The sequence below is a fragment of the Aspergillus mulundensis genome, assembly GCF_003369625.1.
Source record: "Aspergillus mulundensis strain DSM 5745 chromosome Unknown scaffold_7, whole genome shotgun sequence".
NCBI classification, from domain to species: Eukaryota; Fungi; Ascomycota; class Eurotiomycetes; order Eurotiales; family Aspergillaceae; genus Aspergillus; species Aspergillus mulundensis.
The window spans coordinates 43,058-61,143 of NW_020797895.1; the positions used below are offsets into that span (position 1 = coordinate 43,058).

The 18,086-nt window shown below is 39.3% G+C and overlaps 5 protein-coding genes across 5 annotated transcripts; 4 read left to right on the forward strand and 1 right to left on the reverse strand.

Moving 5' to 3' along the window:
• Positions 1 to 1,518: 1,518 nt before the first annotated feature.
• DSM5745_06901 (uncharacterized protein) lies at positions 1,519 to 3,753 on the forward strand (the record flags this gene model as incomplete). Its single annotated transcript, XM_026748917.1, has 1 exon — positions 1,519 to 3,753. The coding sequence occupies one exon, from the start codon at positions 1,519 to 1,521 to the stop codon at positions 3,751 to 3,753; it is 2,235 nt and encodes a 744-aa protein (XP_026602007.1).
• A 1,203-nt stretch (positions 3,754 to 4,956) lies between these two features.
• Positions 4,957 to 6,357, forward strand: DSM5745_06902 (asparaginase; the record flags this gene model as incomplete). The annotated part of the gene is made up of 6 exons (XM_026748918.1): positions 4,957 to 5,352; positions 5,406 to 5,578; positions 5,634 to 5,833; positions 5,893 to 5,941; positions 5,992 to 6,141; positions 6,195 to 6,357. 6 exons carry the CDS (start codon positions 4,957 to 4,959, stop codon positions 6,355 to 6,357), a joined length of 1,131 nt encoding a protein of 376 aa, XP_026602008.1.
• A 6,191-nt stretch (positions 6,358 to 12,548) lies between these two features.
• On the forward strand, positions 12,549 to 14,018 carry DSM5745_06903 (BCS1 and AAA domain-containing protein; the record flags this gene model as incomplete). The annotated part of the gene is made up of 1 exon (XM_026748919.1): positions 12,549 to 14,018. One exon carries the CDS (start codon positions 12,549 to 12,551, stop codon positions 14,016 to 14,018), a length of 1,470 nt encoding a protein of 489 aa, XP_026602009.1.
• Positions 14,019 to 14,453: 435 nt separating this feature from the next.
• On the forward strand, positions 14,454 to 16,310 carry DSM5745_06904 (uncharacterized protein; the record flags this gene model as incomplete). The annotated part of the gene is made up of 1 exon (XM_026748920.1): positions 14,454 to 16,310. One exon carries the CDS (start codon positions 14,454 to 14,456, stop codon positions 16,308 to 16,310), a length of 1,857 nt encoding a protein of 618 aa, XP_026602010.1.
• A 112-nt stretch (positions 16,311 to 16,422) lies between these two features.
• Positions 16,423 to 17,937, reverse strand: DSM5745_06905 (uncharacterized protein; the record flags this gene model as incomplete). The annotated part of the gene is made up of 6 exons (XM_026748921.1): positions 16,423 to 16,449; positions 16,509 to 16,789; positions 16,835 to 17,283; positions 17,347 to 17,470; positions 17,533 to 17,659; positions 17,725 to 17,937. 6 exons carry the CDS (start codon positions 17,935 to 17,937, stop codon positions 16,423 to 16,425), a joined length of 1,221 nt encoding a protein of 406 aa, XP_026602011.1.
• Between the last annotated feature and the right edge of the window lie 149 nt (positions 17,938 to 18,086).

An 18,086-nucleotide genomic window follows, 5' to 3' on the forward strand; every position in this document is an offset into this window, starting at 1 on the left:
TATATTTATAATATAAGTTTTTAAGTAAGTAGCAAGTAATTAATAAGTAATTAATAAATACTTATAGTTTTCTTTATATTATAAAAAAAGGGGGGCTTAAAAAATCTCTTGCTAGTAATAAAAAAAGCTAATTATTAAATAATTACTTATAAACTACTTGCAGCGCTGTTAATAATAAAAAAAGGGGAAATATTATTAAAAAAAACTTAAAAAATATTAAGGGGATTAGTAATAACTAAGTAATTTATAAGTAATTAATAAATACTTATTAATTATTTTAATAATATTCTTGGTGGCTATATTACCGCCTTTTAACTTTTTAATATTTAAACTATAATTATAAACATGCGCTTTAAGGTTATAGCCTTTTGTAAAAAATTATAAAAATAAGTAATTAATAAGTAATTATTAAGTACTTATAATAATAAATATATAGTTTTTAATATAGTAAAACTTTTTTTAAAGATAAATAATAATATAGCTATTTTTTCCTATAATTAACTAAGTAATTAATAAGTAATTAATAAATAATTAAATAAAAAAATATAAAAAATATAGAAAATATAAAAAATTATAAAATTTATAGTTATAAATTTAAGTAGTTAGCAAGTAGTTTAAAAGTGCTTGTTAAGTACTTTATAATAAAGTAAGTAAAAAATAAAAATAAATTTAAAAAATTAATTTTTTAATAAATAAAAAATTAAATAATAAATAAGTAGTTTAAAAGTGCTTGTTAAGTACTTTATAATAAAATAAGTAAAAAATAAAAGTAAACTTAGGAAATTAATTTTTTAATAAATAAAAAATTAAGTAATTAGTAAGTAATTTAAAAGCGCTTATTAAGTACTTTATAATAAAATAAGTAAAAGGTAAAAGTAAACTTAAAAAATTAATTTTTTAATAAAATAAAAAAAGGGGTAAATACCAAGCCCTTTATAAGTATTTAAAAAAAACTTAAAAAAAAACTTATAATTTTATAAGGCAGGTACTATATATTTTTTTTAAAACTATATTTAAGGTACTATTAGTATTATTTTTAAAGTAATAAATAAGTAATTAAAATATATTAAAAAATAACTTAACTAGTTTTTAAGGGCTTAAAAAGTAATTAATATTTATAATTTTATTAAGTTAACTTATAATTTATAATATTAATAATATTTTAATAATACTAAAATATTATAAAAAAAATAAAAAAGGTTAAATACATGGTAAAATTTTTTTAATATTTATGGGTTATGTGACCGCTAAAACTTAAAAATTATATAATAAAGGCTTATATAAGCCTTTGGAATAGCCCAGGTCACCTTAACCCTCTAGCTGCATCGAGAATGCCTGCTAAGCCCCGCCGTGTTACCCCGCTCCTTGTACATATTCGCATCAACCTTGAGTCTCAAACATTGCATCCACGGATCCAACATCCCCTCGGGGACTTGATATCCTCGAGCTATCCGGATGGAGGAATGGTTACCAACGCGGTCAATGGATGGCACCGCTTGCGACCTCTGCCACAAGATCATGCAGGTATTCCTCACCAAGGACAATGACCGTCTCGAGCTTGACCTGGGACCTCTTGCTGCTCTGGCCGACACCACTTGTCTCGGACATTCGCCTCTGCTGAATGCTTACCGGAATGCCATGCTCCCTTTATCCTATGATGACCTTCCCATCCGACTATCCGCCAAGATCAAACCCGGGGCAGTGTCTCTATGCCCCCAAGGTATTCCGCTCCCTGATCTGACGTGGGAGCTTGTACTCGTGAACAAGGAATCCGACCCCGACCACATCGGAACAGGCTGTATCCTCAATGCCGACTGGGTGGACATTGGCCTCATAAACCAGTGGCGAGGCCGATGCCGCACATTGCACGGACCCAAGTGCGGGCATGCAATACAACAAGTCCCTTTGCCAACGGGGCCGGCCTGGCTGATTGACCTCGACAACAAATGCCTTGTATCCGGCTCTGCGGGGAAGAGGTTTGTCGCGCTGAGTTACACGTTAGGCCGGTACCCCGGCTTCATTATGAATTCTGAGAAGTTAGTATTACTGCAACAACCTCACGCAATCTCAGAGCCTGAATTCTGGGGCAATATCCCACCGACAATCCGACATGCAATGGCGCTGGCCTCCGTCATTGGTGAGCGCTACCTCTGGACTGACGTGCTCTGTATCGTTCACGGCGATGTCGCGGCCACGGCAGCGCAGCTGAAGCTCATGAGCGCAATCTACGCCAACGCTGTGCTCACCGTTGTTGCAGCAGATGAGGATGCGCAGGAAGGTCTCCTGGGCCTGGAAAATATCTCCACTTCTCGCAATATCAACCAGCCCGTCTTGCCATTCGGCAGCAAAGAGCGGATTGCCGTGCGGGACACAAACCCTCTTATCTATCCAGTCTATCATAGCAGGGGCTGGACCTACCAAGAGTACCTGATGTCTCCGAGGAAGGTACTCTTCTTCGAGAAACAGCTACACTGGGAATGCGAGCACGCCATCTGGCACGAGGACCAGACACCGGGAACAAACATCTCACAATCATTCCTCCCCCATCCCGCCCCACGCTTGCAGGTAATCCTAGCCGGGTTCCCCGAGCTCGGTTCGCTAGAAAGGGTCATCTCATCATACAACACCCGAAACTTGGCGTATGACCAGGATGCGCTCCCTGCTCTAACTGGCCTACTCTCCGTATTCACCCGTTCGTTCACCGGCGCCTTTCTCTACGGCCTGCCCGAAATGTTCTTCGATCGCGCGCTGGGTTGGCATCCCGCCTGGAAAGGGGCAGGCAGTCGGCGACGCACCCCACGCACTCTACCTAATGCCACCAGCACGACCAGCGCGCTGCCGGAGTCATCCTTGCCATCCTGGTCATGGATCGGGTGGCAGGGGGAAGTGAGCTGGCCAGCGCGCGAGGCGAGCAGGATCGACGACAATGCTGGATGGCCCTTGGCCGAGACGTTCCCCATCACGGAATGGTATACCTCACGGACACCCAGCGGCTCCCCCATGCGCCGTGTGCGCTCCACGTGGTTTGAGAACCGAGATGCCATCAAGGATCACACTCGTCCATTGCCCCTGGGCTGGACGAGGCACGAGGGGCACGCGTACACGCTTACCAATACGCGGACCAAGGGGGTTGAGTACAACTACCCCGAGGGATGCGGCAGGTACCACTACAAGCATCGAAAGCTGACATATAAAGAAAGCTCGGGGCAAAATTCCAATCTGCTTGACTCTTGGTTCCATCCAATCCCAGTTGCAGATATGAGGTCGTCCCCTCCAGCTGCCTTTACGATGCCGGAACAAACACCCTACCTCTTCTGCACAACAAAGCGCTCCTTCCTCTGGGCCCGCCGCGACAGGAAATACGGATCCCTGTACATTGTTAACAGATCCGGTCAGCGGATTGGGGCGTTGCAGCTGCAGCTCAAAAAGGAGACACGGGAGATTCCCGCGTTTCCACCAGAAGCTGAAGGAGTCTCAGAAACACACATGCATGCAGAACGCAATACGTTGGGCAGGAGGGACGAGCTGGGGAGACGCATTGAGCTTGTTGCCATCAATCGACAGAAAATGTACGTGTTGGCCTATGATAAAGAACGGGATATGTACCTTGATCCACCGCGGGTGTATGAAACGTACACTGTGCTGTGGGTAGAGTGGGAGGAGGGCGTTGCGTATCGTCGAGGTATTGGGTCTGTTGAGTCGCGGGCTTGGGAGGAGCAGGACTTGGAGGATGTATCACTGGTCCTAGGGTAAACAAGATCTTATGATATCATATTTCGGACAGGCTAGAGATAATGAATTCAATAAATAGTATAGAGTGGTAGAGGTCCTTGTAAATAAGAGCTTGCCCATTGTGCATCCATGGACATAACTTTCTATCACTCTCTCTAAAGGGACGTGTTTTTACCCTAGCCACAACTTTCACAAACACACTTACCTTTGGTTCTCGCGCAAGGATTATTTTCTGTCCAGTCCATAGCGGCTAGAAGGCGAATGCCGCATGAGCTGCCTGCAGATGAGCGATATCAACATGGCCTACAGGTTAGGATGTTTCCTTAGGGATAGGGGAACCATCTTAATGCAACTAAAAATCTAGGTAGCAATCAACTTGTGCTTTGGATGGATTATAAAAGTAGACTACTTTATGGGATTGCATTGTTCGGATTTGACTGCTCTGACTCGGTATGCTGTATTCGGGCTACAGCAATACCATGACTCTAATTGGTCTTTTCAGGAGGTATATTGTTGGCCGCGAGCGACCGCTCCAGGGAGGAGGCCCCTAAGCCTGGCCCCCAGCGGCGACGGCTCTAGGAGCGCCTCCTAGATTGTTGAACATTGCTGGCTATTTGACTTTGTCTCTTGTGTTCTGCAAATCTTCCTCCCGGAGAAGCTTGGGACGAAACAGTAAATAAAATGGTTGAACCTGAAGTAGCGTGCCACGGCAAATACAGAAAGTAAGCCTGAATTCAGCACACGCCGCCCTGCCCCGGGCCGGAAGCATATCTGAATGCTAAGCAAGCGTCCCGGGTCTATCGCGCACGGATGGGGCGACGGGAATTAAGCAGTTCAGGGATGTTGATGATCAAAAGCCTTTCAGCATATCTAGGCCGGTACAAAGAGGGATACAGGCATTAAGATAAAACGGCATCCGCGAAACGGCCGTCTTGCAAGTGGCTATGGCTTGATACGATATAGGGTGGCTGGAACAATACGTAGCCATGGCCCAGAAAAGGTTGGGGCGTAGTTGGGGTAGTTGGGGTAAGCAGATAAGACAAATCACCATCGAGTCATAACGAAACGAAAAAGCAAGATGATAAGGATGCTGACCGGGTATCGCGGAGATAGCACAGTGCTTGGCCGGCTGGGCATCTCCAACATGTTTGGTATATATGATACGATAACTACGCCGGTAAGGTCCAAGGCACACCTTTGCCAGTTTCCAACTGCGGGCCTAAGATGAAGCTCAGCTCCGTAGTCTCGACGGCGATAGGCCTGGGCTCTTGCTCAGCGTCAGGGCTCGACTGGATCAGCAAAAACGAAACCCTACCCAAAGTCTTGATATGCAGTGCCGGTGGTACCATTCTATCAGCCTCCAACTACAGTCGTCTTGACAACATCCACTACGGAGCTGGGGATGGCCCTTCGGCTCTTGACCTGATCGATACAGTCCCAGAGGTACTTGATGTCGCTCAGCTTGCTGTGATTGAGTTTCCTGCTAGCGGTGGCAGTGCAGGGCTCAACTCGTCCCTGTACCTCAACATCACCCAGCACCTGAACAAGTACCTATGTGATGTGGACTCGGACATTACTGGAGCGATCATGTTCCATGGGACCAACACACTGGAAGAGACGGTGAGTCATGTTAATTATAGTGGGCTTAGGCGCCGTTGACCAACATTAACCAGGCATTTGGAGTCGATTTGACCTTTAACTGCTCGAAGCCGTTTATTGCCACGGGAGCCATGCGGCCAGACAGCTATATCTCCCCTGATGGCCGTTCGAACTTCTTCCAAGCCGTTGCCGCCGCTTCTGCTCCCTCTTCCCGAAACCGTGGAGGGCTCATTGCGTTCAATGACAAGTAGACCGTTCACAAGCCTGTCCCGTATGGTAAATTACTAACATGTCTTGACCAGGATCACCTCGATCTACTACTCCACAAAAGTCAACGCCAACACTCCAGACACCTTCAAGGCCATCGAGCAAGGGACCCTCGGTGCATTCCTTGGAGGTCAACCCTACTATTATTTCGGCCCGTCGTTTCCCACAGGACGACCCCATTTCAACGTCTCTGACACAGTTGAGCTGCCGTCTGTGATTATTCTCCACGGCCATCGTGAGTCCGATAAGCCCTTCCAACGTCGACCGGAGGCTGATACAATTCTATTAATACAGAGGGCTTTGACGCATCCCTGATGTACGCCGCTGTCGCAAATGGCGCAAAGTACGTTTCTCCGACATTCAGCCCATGGTTTATACTAACCCATTGTTCAGAGGGCTCGTCATATTTGGCCCCGGGGCTGCAGCGCTAAGCCCTTCTGCCCGCGAAGCCGCAGAAGGCCTCTATGCGAAGGGTATCCCAACGGTGGCAGTCGCGCGACCAGTCACCGGCACTGGGGTACCGGATCTTTATCCAAACGCGGTGTACGGCCGGCACTCCTCGCATCTTCAGGAAACATTTGCTGATGGCTGTACAGTATCTACGCGAGCTATATCGGCGGCGACCAGGCGCGAATCATGCTACAGCTGGCCATCAACGCTGACTACGAGCTGGATGAAATTCGGGATTTATTTGAGAGCCCCTTGAGAAAGGCGCTTTATACGTCTCCCGCGAGCCAGGAGTACTATTATTCCAACTGAAGTGAAGCAGCTTCAGGTCTATCGACAACGGAGTACGAGGATGATACGTGCCCATAGGATTTCCTCTTGCGCAAAGTGATCATTGAGATCACCGTCAGAGGATGTTTTGGGTTACGAGATTTTGTGAACGGACAAAGTAGAAACAGGACCTACAAGCGAAGAAGAATACATACAGGAGAACCTTGAGATGAGTAAAGCAAACCGTCATGTGCGAACTGAGTGCCTCAAGACATGAGTCTTGTTCAGTAATCCCGCCCAATCTTCGTAGCGGATTTGCAGTTTTGGGGGCAGAGACCGGCTGTCAGCCAATGGTGGAGTTCGCTTAGTTCAATAAGGAAGCGCTGCAGCGCTTTAACAGCGCTCAGGCGCCTTAGGCAGTCTTAATTAAAATACTGCAACGCCTACCACTAAATTACTTGCCTATATAACTATAATATTTATAGTTTTTTAAATATTATAAAGTATTAATAAAAATATTTAAAATTTTTACTATTTTTAAAAGCTTAAATTATTTATATAAACCCTAGTTAACTCTAGCTTTTAAATATTATTATATTTTTTATTTAATTTTTTAGTATTTATTTAATTAATAGCTTTTTTTTATATAATATTTAAAGGGCCTTATARTTATAAGCCCGGAGAATTACTTAATAATCTAGTTTATTAAATTTTCTTACCTTTTTTAAACTTTTTAAAGCTATTTATATCCCCTAAGTACCAGCCCTTTTATTATATAAAGGCTTTTTATAGTTAATTATTTTTTGCACCTAGGAAATTAAATATTAATTAAATTTTAATTTTTATACTTAATTTATTAATCTAAAAGTTATTATAAGCTTTACTACTAATATTTTAAATATAATAGTTTTTTTAAAATTTAAAAAAAACTAGCTAGTATAATATAGCTATATTTTATGTATTATAATTATTATAAAAGTTTAAAAGTATTTTAATTTAAAAGTAACTTACTAAACTCCTTTTCTTAAGCTTTTTTAACTCCCTAAAAATAATGCTAATAAAAAGGTATTTAAAATATTTAATTAAAAATAAAATCACGCTAAGCATGTTTTTTTAAAAATTTAAAATATTAATAATATTATATAAAAGTTAATTATGCTTTTTATTTAGTAACTTATTAAAAATAAGCTTATTATAAAGGTTTTTATTAAATTAAAGTAGTAACTTACTTTTATTAATTTTAAAATTAAATTTAAGGCCTTTAATAGCTATATTATTACCCTTACTATACTAATTTAATAAAAAAAAGTTACCTAGTAACTTTAAAATTATAAGCATGCTTATTAAAAAATTTTACACCTTAAGTAACCTAAGGCTAATAATAAAATAGCTAATATAGTATTTTTAAAAATTATTAGTAAATACTTAATAGCTTATGCGGAGCGCCATGCAGATTAATTAAATTATAAAAAACCTAATAAAATTAATTATTTTACCTTTATTTTTAAGTTTTAATAATATTTTTTTATTACTAATGGCTTTACTAAAACCTTTATAAAAGGAATAGCCTTTACTACACTTACTAAAAAGTTAAATTAGCCCTTTACTAGTAATTTAAATATTAAAGGTTTTTTTACTAATAAACCTTTTTAGGCATTAATTAATAATAAACTAATTTATTTTTATAAATATAAGTATGTTATAAAGTTTTACTATAACTTTATATATTTATACTATTTAAAGTCCTATAAAATAAATAAAAAACTAAAAAAAAAGATTAGCAAAGCACTTAAAAAAATAATAAATATAGTAAAAAGCTTTAAAAGTTAAAGGTTAAAAATACCAAGCTTTTTAAAAATAAAAAAAAAATATTAAAAATTAAAAAGCTTAGTAAAATAGCTAGGAAAACGCGTAGTTTATAGTTCCTAAAAAATATTATAAAGCAGCCTTAGTATTTAGTATTTTAAGTAATTTAAAACTTTAAAATACCTTTATTTTTAATACCGGTGCCTTTATTTATATTTATAATAATTTTAATTATTTTACCTTTTTAAATTACTTTTAAAATAGTAATATTTAAGCTAAAAATATAACTATAGCTATATAAGGCTATAAATTAGTTTTTATTTATTTAAAAGTATTTAATAAAGGGATTATACTATTTATATTATATAAAGTTATATATACTTTTAAATTTTACCTTAATATTATGGTAGCAAGGCCTTTTTAAAAAGCTAAATATACCTAAAATTTTAACACCCTTATACTTAAAAATAATAAACCAGTTTTTTACCTTAAAAATTATTTCTTAGGCCTTTAAATAATAAAGCTAAAAAAAGCTTTTTAAAGCTAGAAAAGGCTAATGCTCTAACTTAATAAAAAGTTAAAATTTTAACTTAAAAAGTATAGCTTTAAAAAAATTTTAAAGCTTTTTACTAATGCCTAAAATATATTAATAATAAAGTGCTTAAGCATCTTCCTATAATAATATAAGGGGTTAATATTTTTAATTTTTAACTATCTAAGTATTATAATACTTACTAGGTTAGTTAGGCTTCTTAATAAATATTTAAATAGCCTAAAAAATTAATTATTAAGCTATTTATTTATATTTATATTAATCTTATTTTTATAAAGCTAGTAATAAATAAAGATTAATAAGTAATTTATTTTTATAATAAATTTTTTAAAATACACTGGGCCTATACTTACTAGCTTAAAAGTAATTATAAAAATATTATTAAGTAATTTATATAATTTATATAAAACTATTATGGTATTATTTTAAAGTTCCTATTTAATAATAATAAACCTATTTTTAATAATAATATTCCTAACTTTGCTACCTTTAAAGGCATTTTTTAAAACTAGTCTACTTTATACTTTTTATTTTAAAATAATATAGCCAAGCGCTTTAAAGGCATTTTAATTTAAAAAGTTAAAATAATAATTTTATATAAAAATATTTTGCTTAATATATAACCCTGGATTATTAAAATAGTAGCTTATATTAATAATTAAATTCTTGTTAAAGCTATTAATTAAATAACTTTATAAAAAAAACTTACTAGTAAAAAGCCTTATATTTTAAGCATTTAAATTATTAGGTATTTTTCCTAGGCAAAAAAATCCTAAAAAAAAGGCTTTTATAAAATAAAGCTAAGGGCCTTACTTAAATATTTTATAAGTTATTAAGCCTTAAATATTTAGTAAATCTAGTTTTTTTAAAATTAGCGTGTTAAAGCTTATAAAAATATTATTTTTAATAAATCCCGGCTTTATAATTCACAAGAACTATTTTTTACTATTAATTTTTAAATTAATTTTTTTAAACCACTAGTTAATATTTTTAAACCGCCCTCTTACTGCTGTATTATTAAAAATATAAACTTAAATTTAAACTTTACTAAATTTAAAAAAAAAAAAAAAAACAAGAATATTCCAATAACAAGCAAGCTAAGGGTGGTAAAAATATTTAAAAATAAAAGTATTAAAAAAAATAAAAATAAAAAAAAATCTAGATATAAGGTTATACCTAGGCCTAATTTTAGTAAAACTAAGGCCTTTAATTTATTAAAAGGCTTACTACCTTTTTTTATTTTAAACCTTACTTTAAAACCTTACTATTATAAAATTTTTATATAAAAATTAATATTAATTAATTTTTTTAATAAGTTATTATAGCCTTTATAATAGGTTACATGCTTTTAAACTTAAAAAAATTTATTTTTAAACCTAGCTAGTTAATAATTATTATATAAAGTAAAGCAAGCCCGCTCCTAAACTCCTATTTATTTTATTACTAAAAATATAAAAAAAGGCAAAAAACCAAGAATTAAACTTGTTATTTTTTTTAAATAATTAACTAAATAAAGGCCAGCACCTTAAAGTAATTAAAAAAACTTTAAATTTTATTTAAGTATTTTAACAAGCTATGCAAGCTATACTATTATTATAATTACTTTTAATTTTACTTTTTATAACTATATATAATTTACCTTTTTTACTTTTTATTAAAACCCTAAAAAAAAACATCTTTATTAAAATAAATTACCGCCTTCTCCCAAGTACTAAAAAAATCTTAAAAATTATTTACTTAAAAATGCGTTTTTTAGAGCTATTAATCTTAAATTAAATAAACTTAAAAAAATAAAAGCATAAAAGGTAGTTAATAAATAAAAAGCAGGTTTAAATAAATTAATTTTCTTATTATAAATATTTATATATAAATTTAATATAAATAGCTACTTTTTTAAGGCTAAAGCTTAAATTTATATATATAAAAATTTTAAATTAATTAACTATAAAAATAATTAAGTAGCTATAGCCTTTACCTATTTTTTTTAAGTTATTATAATACTTATTACCTTTTTTAATATAAATATAAGGTAGTATAATATTATTAATACCTTTTTTAATATAAAACTTAATAAACTTATATATTTTTAATTTTTAAATAGCTATAAGTAAAAAAAAAAGCTTTTAAAAGCTTTTAAAGCTATTTATAACCTTAAAAAGTTTTTTTATTTTTAATAATTTAATTTAGCTACTACCTTATATAAATTTAGCTTTATTATAATACCTAAAAAAAATACCTTTTTACTAGTAAGTTAATAATTTTTTTAGTATATATAAATAATCTTATTTTTATAAACCTTTTTATTAAGCAAGGCTGCTTTATAATAGCTATTTTTAAAAAAAAAACTTTTAGCAAAGTACAAGCTTTAGTATTTTAATAAAGCTAAATAATTTTTAAAAATTTAAATTTTTTAAAATAAGCCTTAGCGCAAGCTCTAGCTTTTTTAAAATTTTTATATTAAAGTTATTATAAATTAATTTTACTTAAATACTATAATTTAATTACTTTTTACCCTACTTTTATTACCTAGCAAGCTTTATTTAAACTTTAATATAATTATTTTTAAAAATATTAAAAAAATAAGGTTAAAAATTAAATTTATTAAATATACTAGTACCCTTACTTATTTAAATATTTTTTATATAATAAGCTACTTATTAAAATACCTTATTAATCTTATAAATTATTATTAATATATAATAAATTAACTTATTTTTTATTTTTATAATACATGCTTTTTTACTTTTAAATACTTTAGTTTAAATAGCTTTAGGAATAAGGTTTTTATTAAAAAATATAAAATTTATAAGTTATACTTTAATATAATATTTATAAATTACTTTAATTAATTTTTTAACGTAGGCTATATTTACAAGCTATATAAAAATTTAATTAAATAAAAGGCTATAAAGTAATACTTAATTATTATTTTTATTACTAAGGTAAAGTTACTTACTTTTACTAAGGCCTTTAAAGTAATATACTAGTAGTAAAAAATTTTTAAAGCTATATAATTTAATTTTTAATACTARCTTTTAATTTAATATAATAATAAATAAATAATTAATATTTTTATTAATATTAATATATAACTTTACTTAAAGCTTTATTATATTAATATTTATAATTTATAATTTAGGCAGGAAGTTTAATATAAAAATTTTTATATTAAATAAACCCTTATTAACTAAATAATTATAAATAGCCTTATAAAGGTATTTATTAAGTAATAATACTAAAAATTTATTAAAATATTAGGTTTAATAAATATTTCTAGCCTTATTTTTAATTAATTTAAAAGTAAGTAGGTATTAAGGGGGCGTGTTAGCTAATAATAAAGTTTATTTAATTTAATAAAAAAATATTATAGTGCTTTAATAGCACTTAAATACCTTAAGTAATTTTAATTAAAATATTATAATACTTACTATTAAATTACTTGCTTGTATAACTATAATATTTATAGTTTTTTAAATATTATAAAGTATTAATAAAAGTATTTAAAATTTTTATTATTTTTAAAAGCTTAAATTATTTATATAAACCCTAGTTAGCTTTAGCTTTTAAATATTATTGTGTTTCTTATTTAATTTTCTAGTATCTATTTAATTAACAGCTTTCCTTTGCACGGTATTCAAAGGGCCTTATACCGGCACCGGGACTTGATCGTCCTGCTTGGGGTTCTCGTCTTCCAGGGTCACGTCGCACAAGCTGCTGCATGCTGATATCAGCGTACATCTTGTTAACCCAATCGTGGGTTTCATTTTATTTTCAGCCGCTGCTTAGGCAGCAACACAGCGTCCCTTGGCGATTTTCCCAGGTTCCGGCGGCGCCCCCTTCCCTCTTCTCTCTCACTCAACGAATCGGTCAAACAATGGACTTCAACTCCCAGAAGAACCTTCTCTACTTCTCCTCCTTTGCTGTCGGCTCCTTTATATTCAAAGCGCTCGTCGATCAATATGGCGGCATCCCACTGGATTATCTCTACTCCAGCATCGAGGTCTACTCGCACGATGAGGCGTACAACTACCTCCTGTATTGGCTGATGAAGCAGCGGTTCGATCGCAACAAGAACCGCCTGATCGCGAGCACGAGTCTGACTGCTGGAGCGTCAGACTGGTTTGGGTCTAGGGATGAAGAGGGGGAAATGGACTTTTCGGATGCCGAGGATGAGGACAGCGCAGATCCAGGCTCGGCGAGCGACGCAATTGCGAACACGCGCCGTCTGCTGTGGTCGCCATGCACGGGAACACATTATTTCAGATATGCTGGTCGCTATCTCGCGTTGACAAGGGAAGTTGAAGAGCGTCAGGCTCAGATGATGACCCGAACGGAGGTGATGCGCATCTCATGCTTGGGCTGGGACCCCTCAATCTTAAAACAGCTCATGGCGGAGGCGCGCGTGTGCTTCGCGCAGAAGGAAAATGGCAAGACCGTGATCTATCGCGGCACGAAGGGGCCTTATGGGGACGAGTTCCTCTGGACGCGAACGACCTCTCGTCCGGCGAGACCCTTGTCAACGGTGTACTTGGATGAGGACGCAAAGCAAACCTTCCTCGCGGACGTGCAGCGCTATCTCCAGCCATCTACCAGGAGATGGTATAGTGATCGAGGCATTCCCTACCGCCGGGGCTACATGTTCTACGGACCACCAGGAACGGGAAAGTCGAGTCTCGCCTTCGCAGCGGCAGGATATCTGGGGCTGAACGTGTACATTCTCAGCCTCGGGTCGCGCCAGATCACCGAGGATGGCCTTGTGCAGCTGTTCCAGAAACTCCCGCGCAAATGCCTCGTGTTGCTCGAGGACGTGGACTCGTACGAAGTTGCCGGTCGGCGGTCGGAAGAAACGACGGAACCGAATCGCGAGGGAAAGAACGAGATGACACTGTCATCACTGTTGAATCTGCTTGATGGAGTTGCTGCGCAGGAGGGAAGGGTGCTGATTATGACGACCAACCATCTGCAGCGCCTCGACCCAGCGCTCATCCGGCCAGGTCGCGTGGACTATCAGATCAAGTTCAAGCTGGCGGATCGAGAACTGACAAAGAAGATGTTTTGGAATTTCTTTGGTATCACGGACGAACCATCTGGCAAGGAGGCTCCACTTAGGGCATCCACCGATGCGTTTGCGGACAAGATCCCCGAGGATATGCTCTCTCCTGCTGATATACAAGGCTTTCTACTTCAGAACAGCACGTCTCCGGGGAGTGCGATAGAACGGGCAGATGCATGGGTGCTGCAAAAGGTTGAACAGGTTAAGGCTGCGGGCATCGAGACAGAGAAGGACAAGGAGACGAAGCCTACGGAGAAGGACACTGCTGAGGAGGGGGGACTCGAGGTTTAGACGTGATAGAGATCATACATGAAATCCGGATGCAGAGGGTCATTGCATTTGTGAAACTGGAATATATATCGAATACAAGCTTCGAGCCACGGGTTCTCAACTTCTATTCATGGTACATAGATGAAGACATGCATGGACACCGATCTCATTGGTTGTACATAAACTGACACACTGTTGCCTGCTAACCCGCAATAAAAGGGACGGGACGAGAAAGCTGTTACCTAGATCTGAACATATGTAGTGACTGTGAAAGAAGGCAGGCCTGTATATTCATGGACCAGAGTATAGGCAGCAAGGGTACGACGCAATGTTGCGCTGCAATTGGGGCTTTGGAGAGCTTGCTTTGAGAGCTCGCTGACAACGTGGACTACTTAATCTCGCCTCCTGCTCGTCCTTTCGTATTCTCGCATTGCCATCACCCCATGCCCAAGCAAGATGCCTCATTCATCCGGCCTTCTTCACGCCCACCCTGCCCTGGCACTCTGTGTAGGCCTGGTAGGTTTAACGACTCTTTGTCATTCTCATTCAGATCGTAGTTATCCTTTCCTCACTCCCTCCTTGGTTGCCTCGGACGGTGATTCACAGTACGGTCAGTTTCCATCGGAGGATGACCCATTTCACTTCATCCCATGCACAAACACCAGTCTCCCGCCACCGTTGGAAGACCCGACCCCTCTAGACACCTGGACTTCATTGTTCGATCCGGATCCTGCGCATTGGAACTGGGGTGAGCCCAACGGGGAGAACGAAGGTCTGTTCTCTGCCCTTGGGATTTACCTCTGTGGCTACCTGGACCTGCCGCTTGACTATCGTAATCACTCGGACACGAGAATCGTCCGGATCGCTGTAACAAAGTACCAGGTCTCCGGCCTCTCCCTCCTGGACTCCGCCAATTCATCTTCTCATGCTGGCCGCAAGAGCGCTCGCACGATCATCATCGAGCCCGGGGGCCCGGGCGGGAGTGGGACGAGCTACGTGTGGAGCGCGGCTGAAGAGACGACCAAGCGGTTCAGTGACGGGCAGTTTGATGTGCTGGGATGGGACCCTCGCGGTGTAAACATCTCGCTTCCAAGCGTGTCCTGCTATCCAAACAATGCGGACCGGGATCGGTGGGCGCTTGTCACAAATCAGCATCGCCAGGTATCAGATCCGGAGCGGCAGCTTCAGATCATGGATGCGATGAACGACGCAAAGTTCAACAGCTGTCGACAGCGCCTGGGCGACTTTGGCCGCTTCCTCAGTACAGCGTCTGTCGCGCGGGATCTCGAGGAGATCCGCAAAGCCCTGGGCGAGGACGAGGTGACGGGGTACTTTGTGAGCTACGGGACTGGCATCGCGCAGACCTTTGCCAACATGTTCCCGCACAGCGTTGGAAGGATGATCCTCGATGGCGTGGAATATGTCAAGGATCACCGGCTGCTGGGCGGGTATGCGTGGACCTCGCTAGACAACAGCACCGACATCTGGCGAGATGGGTTTCTCGGTGAATGTATCAACGCTGGACCTGAAGCGTGCGCCTTAGCCCGGTACACCAAAACCAACGCATCAGTCACCCTCCCACAGCTAGAGGCTAGGATAAATGATCTCCTGCAATCACTCAAGAGCCGACCAATCCCTGCATATACCGAACAAAGCGGCCCCTCGCTTGCCACTTACTCACAGCTGGTGGAAGGCATCTACACAATCCTCTATGATCCCAACCAATGGCCAGCTGCGGCAGAAGTGCTCTACGACCTGGAACAAGGAAACAGCACCCTAGCAGCAATCCGCCTCAATGAGCTCTGGAACTATGATCCCTCGGCGTCGCCCTCCAGACATCACCCCTCGACGGTAGAGCTTGGCCTTGCCGTCATTTGCTCCGATTCATACGATGCACCTCCGCCGGAGGACGGACTGGAGTGGTGGTCCCGTCTCTGGGAATCAATGACCGACCAGAGCTGGATCGCCGGCAATTCTCGCTTTTTCGATGTATTCCAATGCCAACACTACAGCAAGTACTGGTCCAAGCCTGCAGAAATGTACCGAGGCGACTTGGATCATAATCTCAAGAACCCCATGTTGTTGATCAGCACAACGTATGATCCGGCCACGCCACTGCGGAATGCAAGGAGGTTGGCAGAGGAGATGGGCGACAATGCAAGGCTTATTGTGCATCACGGCTATGGACACACCTCCAGATGGGACCGATCACAGTGCACGGACGAGATTGGGCGGGCGTACATGCTGCATGGGACGCTCCCAGAAGAAATGGAGGTGGAGTGCCACGCTGATAAGAAGCCCTACCTCTATTGATTGACTGCTGCTTTTACATTCCATGGGACATTGTTATCCAAGCTCTAATAGTTGCGCTCCAGTCTACTGAATTGATGAATTTTAATGAGAAATATATGCCACTGGAAAAAGGCTATTTCAACTCCGCCTCGATAATTCCCTGTTCAAACGAGGTGAGTATGGAAGAATGAACAGCCCGCGGTTCCGCACGAAACTCACCTGTCCATCCCCTGGGGGATAATAGAACTTTGCTGTGAATCCAGCCTCACTCAGGACCTTCGTCCAATGAGTCTCCGACCGCTCCAAACTGTTGCAGAAGACCATCATCTCCCAATCCCACATGGCTGAGAGCATGGGACAGTCCTTCTCTGGGAGGATGAATTCCTCGATAATAAGTTTTGAGCCGGGGCGCATGGCCTCCCCGATACGTGTGAGGATTTGGTGGCATTGGTCGTCGGACCAGTCGTGGAGGATAAATTTCATGTAGTAAACATGCGCCCCTGGCCGGTCATTAGCGTACGCTTTCCAGCAGCAAGTATGCTTACCCTTAATCGGCTGTTCTCTGAATAAATCAAACGCAATCTTCTCGGCCTGCAGTCCCTCGACACTCTGCTCGATAACATGCCCCATGTCTTCAAGGATAAAGTTCCCCTTGACATCAGGGAACTTGTCCATGAACGTCCTGAGATCATGACCCCTTCCTCCCGCCACATCGACCATAAAGACATCCTTCGAAGTATCATCAAAGGTCTTAACCAGCTGTGCAGGAAGCGAGCACCACTCTACCCAACTGGGCCGACTGCCGCGATCCGCCTCCATAAAGCTACTCGAGACATCAAGCCGTTCCGGGTCAGCGCCGAACCAGTTCCATATCACCTCCTCATGGCCCATCGCATAGTTCCAGGGCCCGGAGGTAAGCCCGTCGACAAACTGGTAGTTATGGCTTCGGAGGAACTCGGGGATCTTGGCCACAGTTGACATGCCATAGTCGTAGCTGCCCGTGGGAAAGGATATTAGTGGAGGAATGTATGATTCATAGGATGCTGAGGTGCCTTACATGAACTTTACCACTGCGACACTGTCCCGATCAGCCATCTGCTGTGTCATACGTGTCGCCTTGTAGAGGTGGACATCATGTTCCTCGACATAACCAATCCCGGCAAGAACCCGAAGAATGCGTTCTGTTGCGCGATATCAGAATTTGACCTACGGTCGTTCATTGACAAGCAAAAGATGAGCTCACCAGTAATGAGGGGATTGGCGCCCTTGACAGCCGCAAGGTCCTTGAGAGACAATGGCTCCGTGCTCTTGCTAAGCGTCGTGAAGATCTCCAAGTCAATCCCCATGCGGACGCACATGGCTTGTGTTGGCTAAAAGTGCCGCTCGTGATTAGAAATCCGGTATTCACGTTGATGCAGGAGAGGAAAGTCAGTACCGAGTAAACCAGATGATAGACATTGTCCTTGGGTTGGTGCAGAGATCGGACCAGCTCCTGGGCTGCTTTGAGGGCAGCTACGCGGTCTCGCTCCTGCCTCCCGGTCTTGAAGGCGTGTACGGATGCCGTTACGCTTTCCAAAAGGCTGTCAAGAGGATCGTGTGCCGCGCCGTTCGCACCATTGGTGTTGTTGATGATGTTTGACAATGACATTGCAAGATCGTTGAACGAGAACTCTTGGTTACAAGGTGCGATGAATGAGCAAATGCAGGGAATTTCTCGGGCAAGATGAGCTCCTGTGAGCCACGTAGTCTAATCACCCCCTATTACACCCAAGAGCTGCGCCGCAATATATCAGCAAG